The 13,115-nt window shown below is 38.1% G+C and overlaps 1 protein-coding gene across 1 annotated transcript in view; it reads right to left on the bottom strand.

Annotated features, from left to right (window-relative positions):
* Window positions 1–13,115, bottom strand: part of LOC140351526 (VPS10 domain-containing receptor SorCS1-like) — a 68,076-nt gene that overhangs the window by 40,240 nt on the left and 14,721 nt on the right. The window contains exons 2-4 of the mRNA XM_072437377.1: window positions 3,667–3,734; window positions 2,337–2,436; window positions 1,236–1,394 (exon numbers count right to left, since the gene is read on the bottom strand). Of these exons, the coding sequence (XP_072293478.1) occupies window positions 1,236–1,394; window positions 2,337–2,436; window positions 3,667–3,734 (327 nt within the window). The remainder of the gene's footprint in view (window positions 1–1,235; window positions 1,395–2,336; window positions 2,437–3,666; window positions 3,735–13,115) is intronic.

The raw sequence follows: 13,115 nt of genomic DNA, 5'->3' as shown, positions 1-13,115 counted from the left end.
TCACAGGGATTAGCCATATCTTTTAGAATCCTCTTAAGAGCTTGTGACTTTGTGGGAATAAAAAAAAAAAAACAGCCATGACGGACAATCAATACACAGGAAAATGAAAGCCGGCTGTAATTAATTTCAATCAGGCCATAATACAAGGAATAAAAAGGCAAGTGCATATGTGGATTGAAGCTTTGCAAGAGAAAGACCCAGAGACAAACTTCTGCACCCAAACGTCTTTATTTTGACCCGTCCAAGGCTATCTGGCACTGGCTTTCATCTTCCTCCCTGGAACATTTATCTCACTACGGAGACCTTGACTGCTTTTCTCTCTCCAAAATATTCAAGTCTTCCAATAGCGTGCAGTGAGGGAGGCCAGGTTTGATGTCTAGGGTGTTGAGTAAAGCAGACAGCGGGGTTACCAGGGCGAGTGTGAGCAGAATGTGTGTGGACGGGCAATTTTCTCCAATACGAAATGTTGTCCAGGGCACGTCTATTCCAGCACGTGCAGTCAGTCACGGTGCATAAACTTGTCCTGCAATTTCAGTCTTACCTTAAACAGCATGTGTCTTTGCTTGTCCTGAATGCCCGCAACAACCTGCTTATGTGCATCCTCAAGTATTATAACACGGGACTGTTTTAATGTCATTCAATGTGGTTCAATGTGACTTGTAATGTAAATGTGCATTGGCTGAGGGAAGAGGGAAGTGCAAACCGAGTTTATCACAAAAAAGGTTATTACCATTTTTGGAATGGGGGGTTTGTGAACCGTTAACAAAGTTGGGAGGCGGATTCAAAATTGCAGTGAATGTAGCTTTTAATACAATGGTTCATAGAGTAAGGTGAAACAAATGGTAGAAAAACAACACAAACACAAAATCTGTTTTAGATAAATGAACAAAATTAAAAATAATGATCGATGTATGTTATAGTTTACTAATTCTAAATACTCACAGAAGCATAAAGTGTTTACTATATGCTACAGAAATATGGCAAAACACAGATATGCAAAGTTCAAACACTCCATTTAGCGGTGGTGTGGTCAACTGGCTAGCAATTCTGCCCACATCGTTAAAACAGTGGAGCTGCCAGTCTGCCTAAACCAGTATTTCCAACAACAAAACAATTACCAGGGTTTTTTAAGGACACATAACTCGACTGGAACCAGGCTTTGTGGAGCATCAGCACCACGGTCAGCTCCCAGACTAAACAAGCATGACGTAGCATGTAACCTCTGTGTCCCTTACCTTCTGGTCGTGACTGTACGCGAGGATCCAGTCTTCCTGCTCCGGGTGGAAAAGCAAGCTGAGGATATCAAAGGCTAAGCTGTGTTTCTGATAGGACGCCCCCTCATCCAGACTAATGAGCAGGCTGTTCTCCACCTCCGGGTCGGTCAGTAACATGATCTGAGACGAGAAGAGAATGCAGGGGGAATCAGTGGCCCACCTTGACAGCATTCGTTTCCCAGGGCTTAAGTGTGTTCGTGCAATAGCCGGACTGACAAAGCACCGTGGGCCACTGTTGAGACACTGCGTGGAAACAAGTGTCAGTTAAAGCGTTATAAAACCTGCTACTTGGGATGTCACAAATGTACATTCAATTGGTTCAATTATTAGATTCCATCCTGTAAAAACACACTTTTGCTTTTCATTGTGACACTTCTTAAGCAGATAATAATTACCGTCCAACAGGGGAGTAGCTGCTTCAAACTTCATAACTCTACTTGGGTCCTCGAGCAGAACACTTCAGCACAAACCGTTTCAGTATACAGTACGTGTGGATAGATTACAGACTTATCAGTAGTTTCATCTTCTAAATACAGTATCAACTATAGATCCTTCCACCGGCACTCTAAAGGCTGGTGCAGTTCCATATGTTGACTTTATTGATGGAGTGGTTATGGCCAAAATGATCATAAATTCGTAGAACTACATAATATAACACACACAATACAATACAATAATTCCTGTCTCTAATGTTCTACATACAAATTGCGCCTATAATATAGAGGGAAACTTATACAGATGTAACTTAAGTTAACTTCAGATAATGGAGCTGGAAGTTAGACACTATCTTGCTGTGTGTTATTCTAGACACTCCTGGAAGGGTCTATAAAAAGAGATGTAAATCTATAAATATTTCCAGGGTGAAGGTAGAGTATAGTAAGACTAATCTGAACATCTCCAGCGTGTGCCGTACACTTGCTGAGAGATATACAAAGCATTACGTGTAAACAAATATTTGCAATACAGTCGCAATGTTTGTGCAGCAATCAAAACATTTGAATAGCAGCAGGATTTCTGGGGGGAAAATAATCATGGTAATTCTCACTGCAATATGACACGTACCTTTCTCTTGTTGTTGGGGCTCACGTACAAGTAGCTCAGAACGGTCCTCAGTCCAACTCTTTCATTTAGCTTCTCGTATGTGGAGCCGTAATCAGTTGACCTAGAATTCAATTACATGACATTAAACAGTTTGCAAACAACACCAAAGGAGAGCGGCACCTACTGCTTAAGATTCTGATAGTATCATTAAGCATTTCAAGCAAGCAGAAAATTGCAGCAGCAAAAGTCATGAGGCAATTTACTAGATGAATGGGCATTTTTTTAATTATCAGAATCAACAAGAATATCACATGTGGGATGCTTGGTGAGAAGGATGTTATTAGAGTTGCTATTATTTTTAGTCATGCTCCAAGGTAATGAAAATATGCAAATTTAAATAGTAGTTTCAGCTACAAAAGACAATTTGAGTTAGGAGGAGAAAAAACATTGATCTCGAGTGTAGTTTGACTAATATTCATTTGCAGTCAAAAAACAGTTTCACAAAAATACAACAGGGAAACTATTGCTCCATTTGTTACAGACAAACTATAACCAAGACAAGAGAATAATGTACTAATAATTAACATAACAATTACATTTACCGCATGCTTGATTTCTAAATCCATAGCTACAAGAGCATTTTAGGACTGGTGTCTTGAAATGGACCAAACGGTTACTGGGATACACTAATACACTATTATAACCCCCAAAAATGTAGGGGTAAAAAGGAGTGAATGTGTTCCATCAAGCAAATGAAATAAGTGCTATATATGGCCATCAAACATCCACCTGCCATCATTATTATTTGCACGAAGAATTTATTTTTGTTTTTCATTCAGGAAGTATTTTTAAAGGGCAGGGCTCCAGACAAGCAATCAGGTAGATTTAGAGCTAATCACTGACGTGAGTTTGGTACCAATTTATATGAAATAAACAGACCCTGAAGACACTATAACATAACACAAACCAAGAAAAACTCAACTTTGGATAAATATCAACAAAAATCTATGAATAACATTTCTTTAAAATTTGATTGTATCCATTTCTAGTGAGAAAAAAATATGATGGATTTCTAGTCCATTTGATTCTGCTAATATTATAAGTAAAACAGACACCATGGACTGGCAATGATCGAAGTTTTCTTGTTATTTGAGAATGGGTTGATCTGTGAATATATTTATAGCATGTAGTGAAACATTTATATTCTGAAAGCCTGAACACGTTGTTTGTAGCTTCTTCTTTGTTAATGGCATTTGGGAAATGCACAGCCACTCAGCATTATCATTACATTAGTGAATCCCTGTTGTGAAGCGCACATCTCTATACAATAATAACATCTGTACTCGCTTACCTCCATAAAGAGCTTTCCGTCACTCGGCCGGTGTTGAAGTCGTAATATTTCGTCAACATAAGGATCACCTATGAAAACAGATCCAAGAGATTAGGATGGATTTATTACGGTGTAAAGATCTGCCACAGTAAAATGTCACTCGCAGAAACAAACATCCATGCTGATGTCGTTTCAACTTCCAAACACACACTGAGGTATTAAAGTCCTAACAAAAACTTGTCATAAAAGCACTGCCAGCATATTTGCACTTTGCTGCAAGCCTTGTACACATTTTTATGGAGTAACTGCATAAAGACAAGTACATATTAGTTTCATACACAGGCAACACTCAATGAATAAACAAGCATGCTTATCCATCATTCATAACACGCACTGTAAAGCTGTCTTCATAAATATTGTGTATGTAAATAAAATCCATATGAGCGGAAGTCTTTCATTAAGGCCTCAAATAGCGGTTTGTTGGTTAAATTATTCCAGATATCATTGGTCTGTCTGAGTTGATGGATATGTACTAGTTTTTTATTTAAATGTACATTTATATGCTAATATTAAATTTATTAGTACATGGATTCATAAGGCATTGTGCTTGGCTAAAATAATATTTATGACTCTGTAGAAGAACATAAAAGTACAAATAACATTTTGTACCATTCTACAGTACGTTGCGAAATGTTAAAACAGGTAGTCATTTTATTGTTTATTGTTGTTTATTGTTCAAAATTTTATAGAAAAGGATTCAAAACTACTCCACATCTTTTTCTGCACAGTATTTCAGCTCTATAATTGCAGTTTAATATTGTACATCCGTGTCCATATATGATAATATTTAATTACTCAATAACTTTTTACCATAATGAGAAAATAAAAAAGATTGTGGGTAGCATGAGTCATAGCATGACGCTGTTCACTCTTAACACAAATTAATTGTCGAAGCAATACCCGGCCTGGACTCTGCAATCATAAAGCTTGTAGATCATATAAGTCTCCTGGGAGGCTTCACCAGAGCAGGCCATCTTCTCATTACTGCGCCTTACAAGCGTTGGGGGTAACATAGCCAGTAACGAATCAGAACTCAATCATGTAAACAAGGATTTGAAACTTTTTAGACCTCTTTTGGAAAATTCCTAACCATTGAATTCAACGCTTTTGATCAAACTGATGTTTGGCATGTTACTGGGAACATAAAAGCTATTCTCGGGTATAATTGCCTCAGCACAGCCGAACTCGCCATATACAAAAGTTGGAGGAGAGTATTTGGGTCACCTAAGAGCATTTGGTTGTTAAATTAAATATCATTGAATATACTCGCAATCAAAATGTGGCTCTGAAAGACAAATTAGCGCATACCAGCTGTCGACAGAGTACCACAGTGGAGGTCATCGCCGCAAAATGCAGTATAGAAGTGAATGATGCTGAAAAGCGGTCTTAAAAACAACATATTCCGAGACCTTCGCTCTAAGTGACAAATCAGTAAAGCAGACAGACTGTCGATGCAGTGAGTTGAATAGACAAGCCACAGTGACAGAGCTGTATGTCCGAATGTTTAAGCCAATGCAGCTAAAGCAGTAACGTGGGAAACTAGATACTTTTAATTGCATATTATTGTGAAACCAAAAGAACCATTCTATTGATTTATTGTAGCCTCTAGCTAGCCTAAAGAAAAGTTGCAACTTTCTGCCTAAACTAGAAGAGTTTAGACGTTTTCACCAAATTGACATGCCCCGGTGCAGAGGGATGTTGAGAAGACCTGGACATGTCGAGTCTCCAGATATTCACATCCCCGGGGGAAGGTCAGAATAAAAATTGTGTCATGTCTTTTCTTACTGTCTAGACCAGTTTGGTTTGACCACTGCAAACCTTTCAATATATTGCTCAATGTCTCATATTATCCAGTTAAATAAACATAATAAATAAGTAAAATATCACGGGGAATACTGTCAATAAATTAGGTCAACAATGTTCAAATGTAAATTGTGTTAATTCTCACACACAATAATGCAGTACACAGTATAGCTTTATGGTCATTCTTCATTTTGTTGTTGTGAAATTGAACATAATAACAAATAAACTAAAGATTGAACTATTATTATTCGGGCAATGCTCAGTTGTATAGAGGGTTTGCCGGTCGACCTACATATGTATAGTGTCGTTGTGTCTTTAGGCAAGACATTTTATCTGCCTCGTCTCCTGTATGTGGGTAAGTGGCTCCTTGAAGTGCTTTGAGCTTCTTTATTAAGATTCGACCATTTTACACTTTGTACTTGATAGAAACTTTATGCTTTTCACTTTTAGTACTATTTTGAAACAATTGTAGGCCCCTGTCACCTTCAGGTACATTAGGAGCCTATGCATAACATCTGCTCTGGTGAATAATTTACACATGACTTTTCTTGTTATAATGTTATAAACCTTTGTGCTTCTGTTCATATAGAAGTGATGTGTGAACACTGCTGTCAAGTTATACATTCAACTATACTTAGAAGTGAGACCCAAAATAGATACAGTAAGTGAACTAATTCACAACTCTGCTACGATAACATAAGGTACACTTTATTGTCCCTGTTGTCTTCAATGCACGTTTTATCAATATGTAGAAACAATACACTGTTGAATGTGTTCAGCAACACTAACAACATACAGTAAAAGTCTTAAAGCGATCAAGCTTTCATGCCTACAAACTTAATCATCTTTACGTATAGTCACAAAGCTTTAATTAGTACTTCCGACATGAATCAATTTATGAATAATTTTTGCTCTTCAGTAAACAGGCTCACTAAGAATTGCTCACTGGTTTACAAAAAATATTTATTCTAAAAACACATGATGTCTTCAATCGCTTAAATCTTTGACACACCAACAAAAAAAATCTTCAAAGTGGCTTGGTTTGTTTGTGCCAAATCGGCAGAAATCCCCTCAAGGTTGTTCCTTAGATATTACCGTCTGAACACTGAAATGGAGAGTCTAAAAGAAATGCCCCTGGTCATGGCTGTCACTGAGCAGTAGCATCAAAATCAATGATGCCCATTAAGCAGTTTTAAATGTCTTGGCTCCTAAAGACGATATGGACAGATGAGACAGCAGAAATGTACTAAATCTTTGTTCTAAAATGGTGGTCGTGGATAGTGCATTTGTGTTGACGTTCTGCTCTTTTCACTGGGTTGGCAGGCCACCACTCTGGGTGACACTGAAACAACAGCTACTTATATAATTACAGGCTCACTCACAATGTCAATACATGTACTACTAGCTTTGATTAACTCCTGATGTACTTCAGAAACAGAGGGTAAACTTGAAGGAAGAACTTTTGAAGGAAGACCAAAACATCATATGTGAGAGTACATCTGTGCAGGTAAACGACGCTATGACTTAATTAAAATATAATAATTAGGTTGATTAATGTTACGTTTGGTTGTTTTGTTTTTTCAAGCTTATCACATGGAAGGAGTTTAAGTATCTTAGTAAGTATTGGACACAGCGTTAATGGGAGCCTTTTCCGGGGGGCGGTCCCATGTAACGCAGGTGTAAAGAGGAGGGACTGGGATGGAGCCAGTCCATATATGGTGATAGTGTTTGAACCAATGACATTTAAGCGTGGCATTCCAAAGCACCACCTGCGCATTATGTTTGTCATACAGCCTCTGAGCGTTGTTTCTTTATTCAATTCGTCTTTATTTGTTTTGTAATACGCAGAGAGCTGTGTGGTCCGGAGGGCGCAAGGACAGAGCCCCCTGTGCTCAGCTCGGGCCAGAGAGCCGTAGCTGAAAGTCTGGTCGTATGAGTGGATCAAGCCCTCCTGTGTTGTGTTGTCAGTCTGTGCCAGTTTTACCCTGACTGGGAGAAGGATTTTGGGTGAATGTGATGGTGATGGTGGGGATTCATCCACTTTTCTAAATAGACTGCGCAGACTTGCTGAGCACATTTAAGTCTGCACGGTCCAGTCCGGCCCAGACCGCGCAGTACTAGTCTCCAACACGGGAGGTGGAAGTGTCCAGCAAAGACCTATAAGAGCTGAGTGGGTAACAGTGCTGCACTGTTTACATGAGAGGGTAAAAAATGGACTGTATTCAATATTCTATAATCATCATAAATCTTATCATTTGTGTAATTTATGCCCATGAAGGTTGTTTTATTATGATTATATTGTCCATACGGGGATAGTAACATGACTCCAGTACACTAGTTTTGTAAAAAATACATTTAGTTATGATTCTGACATTTCAGAGAATGCACCAGACCACTCCCTAATTTGCTTCACTTTATCTCATATTTCAGGATAATCATGCCTCTGGTTTAGAATTCCAAACGCCGCGCTGTCATTAATTGCACCGATGCAATACGTCCGGAAATGAGCTCCTCAATGCCAAAGTTAGCACTAAGACGGGGGGGCACACTACAGCAATTTATAATATCAATCAGGCCAGATCTTTCCAGTCCTAACAAGCAGAGCATGTTACTATTTTGTTGCATCAGAAAAAAATGAATATTATGAATCATAATATTGATATAATAATCTCATATTTATCCAGGACTGGTCTATGGTAGAAACGTTTGAACTCCTTTTCTCAGTTACCTTCTTAACTCCCGAATGAAGCCTACAATATCAGATGCATTTGATGAAAGCGGGCCGACCCGGGACATGTCTCCATTGAAGCTGCACCTTCTCCTCTCAGAGCCTAAGGATAAAGCCATGGACTTGGAGCACCACAAAGAGGGACAGTGTATTCAGCATCTTAAGGCACGTGTTTACTATGTTCACTAAACACGGACTGTATGCTATGCTGTTCACCAATCTTTCATATTGGAAAATAAAAATATGCATTTACACACAAACTTAAAGGAAGACAAAGATGAAGATGGCATATGCATTTTCAAACAGGTTAGTTTTACACACATGGTGGACTGCTCTGGGTGAGTTCAGGTCAAACTATGATTCCTTCTCAATGCGTTTTATTTCTTCTACTGAACGATATTTATTCATTCAGTTCTATTCTAAAAGTTGTTTTTAAAGTCTATTATAAAAGCATGATCAGGGCCTCATTTTCAGTCGACACACCTCTTATGTAGGAAGCAACACCCTCATCCCTCATCACACAAGTGCATACAAGTTGTGAATGGGCTGCCTCTTTATGTATGCTTTTTTTCCCCTCAGTGGTTTCTTGGATCGCATGTATTTTGAATGCTTGTTAGTTCAATATTTTTAGGCATGCATGCTCAACAATGTGATAAATATTTTAAAATGAATAATGATGATCAACTACATATTTTATTAGTTCTGTGCATTAATGAGTATGCTTCTACACTGAGGTTTTAGTAAGGTGATGTAGTACAGCCCAGTTCTCATGGTCCTTTTCTAATAAAGCTGTCAGCATCAAGTATATCGTCCTAATATTGAGCTGCTCTGTACATGAACTTTTTAGCAATTTCTTTCTGAATAAGGTCAATTTGTCCCTAGAAGCAAAGATATTTCCTCCTTGCTCTACTTTGATTTAGTCAATGCATTAGTGTCAATGCATTTTAAATAAGATTATACTGGTCACTATCTTACATTAAGCAATAGTACAGCTAAGAAATTCATACTTTTGTTCTTTTTCGTATGATGAACTTTTCTTTGTCTTAATTGTCATGGGATGATTCCTAAGGTGGCTGTTCTCCACTTAAATATCACTATTGCTCATAAAGAGCCACTAGGTTGACAGTTTGGAGCTCCAGCATTAAACACTAATACATGGATACCGCAGAGTGGGGGGAATTTAATTTTATATGAGAAAGTACAGGGTTTTAAATATAATATGAAATGGTGTAGGGTCAAACGGAAAATTAGTCTTAATGCAAACTGGTCTAAATATTAAAAGCATATTCAATCCAAAATAACCTCATCCTTTCACTGTCATCTCTCTTTAAGACTTATTTTTCACAACATCTTTGCTTCCCACCTGAAAGTGAGAGCAAGTCCTATAAGGCAATCATTATAAGTGTAGGTATTCTTTACTGTCAGAACAGCCTTAAGCGACAACATGGCCTCGGCCTGTCATTGTATCATTGTAGCGTTACGGCCTAATAAATATAAGAATAATGCATGAACATATTACACATAGTTCATTTTCCCATAAAGGAAAGCTGCAATAAATACATTTTGCACTTGTCGTTTATTTACAAATAATTTTGCTCTTCAGTAAACAGGCTCATCAAGAATTGCTCACCTCTGCCGCTTTGTGCTGAATACATGGAATTTTATATGGGAGATCTAAAAATATCCTCTGTACTTTTTAAATGGGAGAAGCCAAAGTCTCCACTTCTAAAGATTTATGTTCTTCCAATAAAAAGGCCTTTTATACCTTCCAAATGTTGTACCCTTATGGACATCGTCATAGACAATAAAACAAACCACGGCAGTTGGAAAATTAGAACAAATTATATCCCTTGGTCTGTATGGCAATTAACTTTATGCATTTACTTGGTAACTTTCCAAGATTACAGTCAGATATCATTTGCACCCACCAATTTGCTGGCTTGGAAACGTTTCTGCATTCAGAGCATAAGGTGAAGCGGTGCAGCTGCAATTAACACATCAATATGCTAATACAGTATTCACTTTGTACAGTGTTTTGCTCTTTTAAATTGCTGTTTGAAGTTCAACAAGTCGCTGAAGTCATTATGCCGCTATTAAAACCAATGGACAAAGAATTCTTAAATGATTATCCATCAGATATGATATGAAGTGTGACTTCCCTTATGAATTTTAATCAAACCGCTTTTCTATATATTAGCATATTCTTCTATTTGACTCTCAACAGCAGGTTGCACTCCATGTCAGCAACTATATGGTGTTAAAGATAGAGGTAGCAAAGGCGTATCTTGCAAAGTGGATTACTTGACATCCAAGAGCAAGCAAATTGATTTTTTAACCTCTAATCTTGTGTAAATCTTAAACCTTGGAGGTAAATGGGTTGGGATGAATTTGATTATTATGTAAGAAAGGGTGGTGGCTTAATGGCGACTTAAAGAGCTTAGGTTGGGTAGATTACTGTCAAAGGTGTATGGATACGCAATAAGAGAAAATGGAAACAGTGCAATAAAGATGTTTTTCCAGAAGGAAACATTGAAGACAAATGAAATTAAAGGCATTATCCAAGGTCCTTGCTCTCACTAAGACGTGGATAAGGCCATATCAGTTGGAGGGAATTGGCCTCATCCATAAAGCTGTTGCCACATTTAGCTAAAGCAATTAAACAGATGGATAATTATCTGAGAGCAATTGTTACAACAGTTACGTGGCGGAATATTAATAATAATAATGACAAATTCAAAAGGCGCAACATTGGTGATTTGTCCAGCCTTGTCCCTTGACGACTATTACGGCATGATTTGTTGAGGACGTTTCAAAGAGGGAACGACCAGTGTTGATGGTCGATGGTGCCAAAATGCATCAGCTCAACATAAATGATCGACTCTCCAATGATAAACGGGCCTATTTGCTAATGTGAGAAAAACTGGTATGGAAAGATCAAAAATGCCTGTTGTTGTGGGAATTGCACTAGCGCACTTAGGATCAGTCACATGGTAACCTGCCAGGTTGTATCTGCAGAGTATGTTAAACTTTTCAAACAAAACACGATTGATTTGTCATAGTAGTGATGCATTAACAATATATTATACAAACAAACTGGAAGAACGTCATCCTGTATTAGCCTTTCAAAGAAGGAATATGAAAAGCATATGGCAGGAATTATTATTACATTTGACCTTTTTAAAACTCTTAAAAAATCTTATTTTTGGGATTTTTTAAAGACATATTTTACTTTTGGCATGGAGCTTAACTAAAGTCTGGAGTCCTTTAAACACAACTCTTTGTGCTTCAGACTGGCACAAAGGTGACCTGATGGAATTTTTGTATCATGAACTCTCCAACCAGCTCCAGTTTCTATCAAGACAGATAAGAGGCCTGTTGTGAGGGGCTGAGGGACACACTATTTATACGGGAAATGTTCTCTACTGCAATATATAGTCCATGGACACAATACGACAAAGACCACAAACTCTTTTGGATGTTAAAATACTTAATAACTAACTGGAAAAGATTATATTTAGCACCATTTACTGGGCAACATAGTAAAAGATCTAAACATAATACAGCACTACACAGCCATGTTCTTATTCCCTCACCAGTCTGGTGTCTCTGGCAACTCAGGGTTAAATCAGGTTTTGTAGAATTATTAATAGTCCTTTGTAGCGTCCAAGATGCTATTTTTTCAGCCAAGCTTTTAGATTTTTATTTTTTTTAAAGATAACACTATTGTCATGTGGATACAAACAAGTTATGTTAAATGAATGACAATTAGTCTGTCATTTCTTTCGCAAAATAAAACAAAATCACTGAATGTGCACTAAATACTGCCTTTTTAATGAGCCAGAATGCTTTATGAATATGAACCCTCACATCAGCACTTTAAAGAGCATTGTTTAACACCTTTCGAATAGACCCCGAGTCTATTCCAATCAAAGTGTTTACTGTTCCGGCTACGACTGCCTGCAGGATTGGAGCGCATCCTGCTGTACTTGAATACGACGGCAGTAAAACATCCAATGTACAGGGGCTTTTGTCTGCCACATCAATTTCAATCTGCTTATTAACAAAGGCAACATTTCCTCGTAGACCAGATGTTGCGCACCGGCAGTGAATGTTTGAAGTCAGCTCCCTTAGCGCCTCTACGGATAACAGGTCACCGCAATCAGAAATGATAAAAGCACATCAACTGGTCCTTATGTAACCAATGTCCAGCTATAAGGGAGATTTAAAAAAAACAAAAAACAATTCACTCCTTTTAGTGCTTTACTGTATTAAATGATTCAGCCAGACGTATAATAGCAAAATACTTGGATATGCAGTCGAGGATAGCAACATCTGTTACCTCGGCAAGCGCCTAACACCATTGATCTGTGAACATCAAATAGCGAGAATTCTTAAATGGATGGCAAGCACACACTTCATAATAACGGTTGTGGCTTTCAAGCAGAACGGTGAGTGTCTGACTTATTGGTATACTCATGTCAGACACAGCGGTCCGCACAAAAGAAAAATTGTTTGGTTGAGAAGCCATCTGAAACATTTCCCTTTTCCTTTCGGGCTTATGCTGTTGGATCATTTACTTTTTCAGAATAAATGGAAGCTGGGCCACTCTGGGAGTCCAGCCCGCTGAGCACAGAAGCTGCAGCGGGCACGAGGAGGGGGTCTGATCAATGCAGGCCAGATTAGACAGCTAGAGTTTTTTTGTTTGTTGTTTTTTTAAGGCCATAAGTACAATTAAAAGAACAGACATTTTCAACAGACTTTTTCATTAGTTTGTTGTTACCTGGCTGCCTTCTCCTGCGACCTTATTTAAAGATGTAACATAATGTCACACATATAGTGACAGTGGCGCTGTTGGTAATTGTAAGCCTTCCAACTCGAA

The sequence above is a fragment of the Eucyclogobius newberryi genome, unplaced genomic scaffold (genome assembly GCF_026437365.1).
Source record: "Eucyclogobius newberryi isolate DKJ021-1_F unplaced genomic scaffold, fEucNew1.0.hap1 SCAF_8, whole genome shotgun sequence".
Taxonomy (NCBI): Eukaryota; Metazoa; Chordata; class Actinopteri; order Gobiiformes; family Gobiidae; genus Eucyclogobius; species Eucyclogobius newberryi.
Note: the sequence above shows the minus strand (reverse complement) of the source record. Positions and strands in the feature narration are given on the sequence as shown.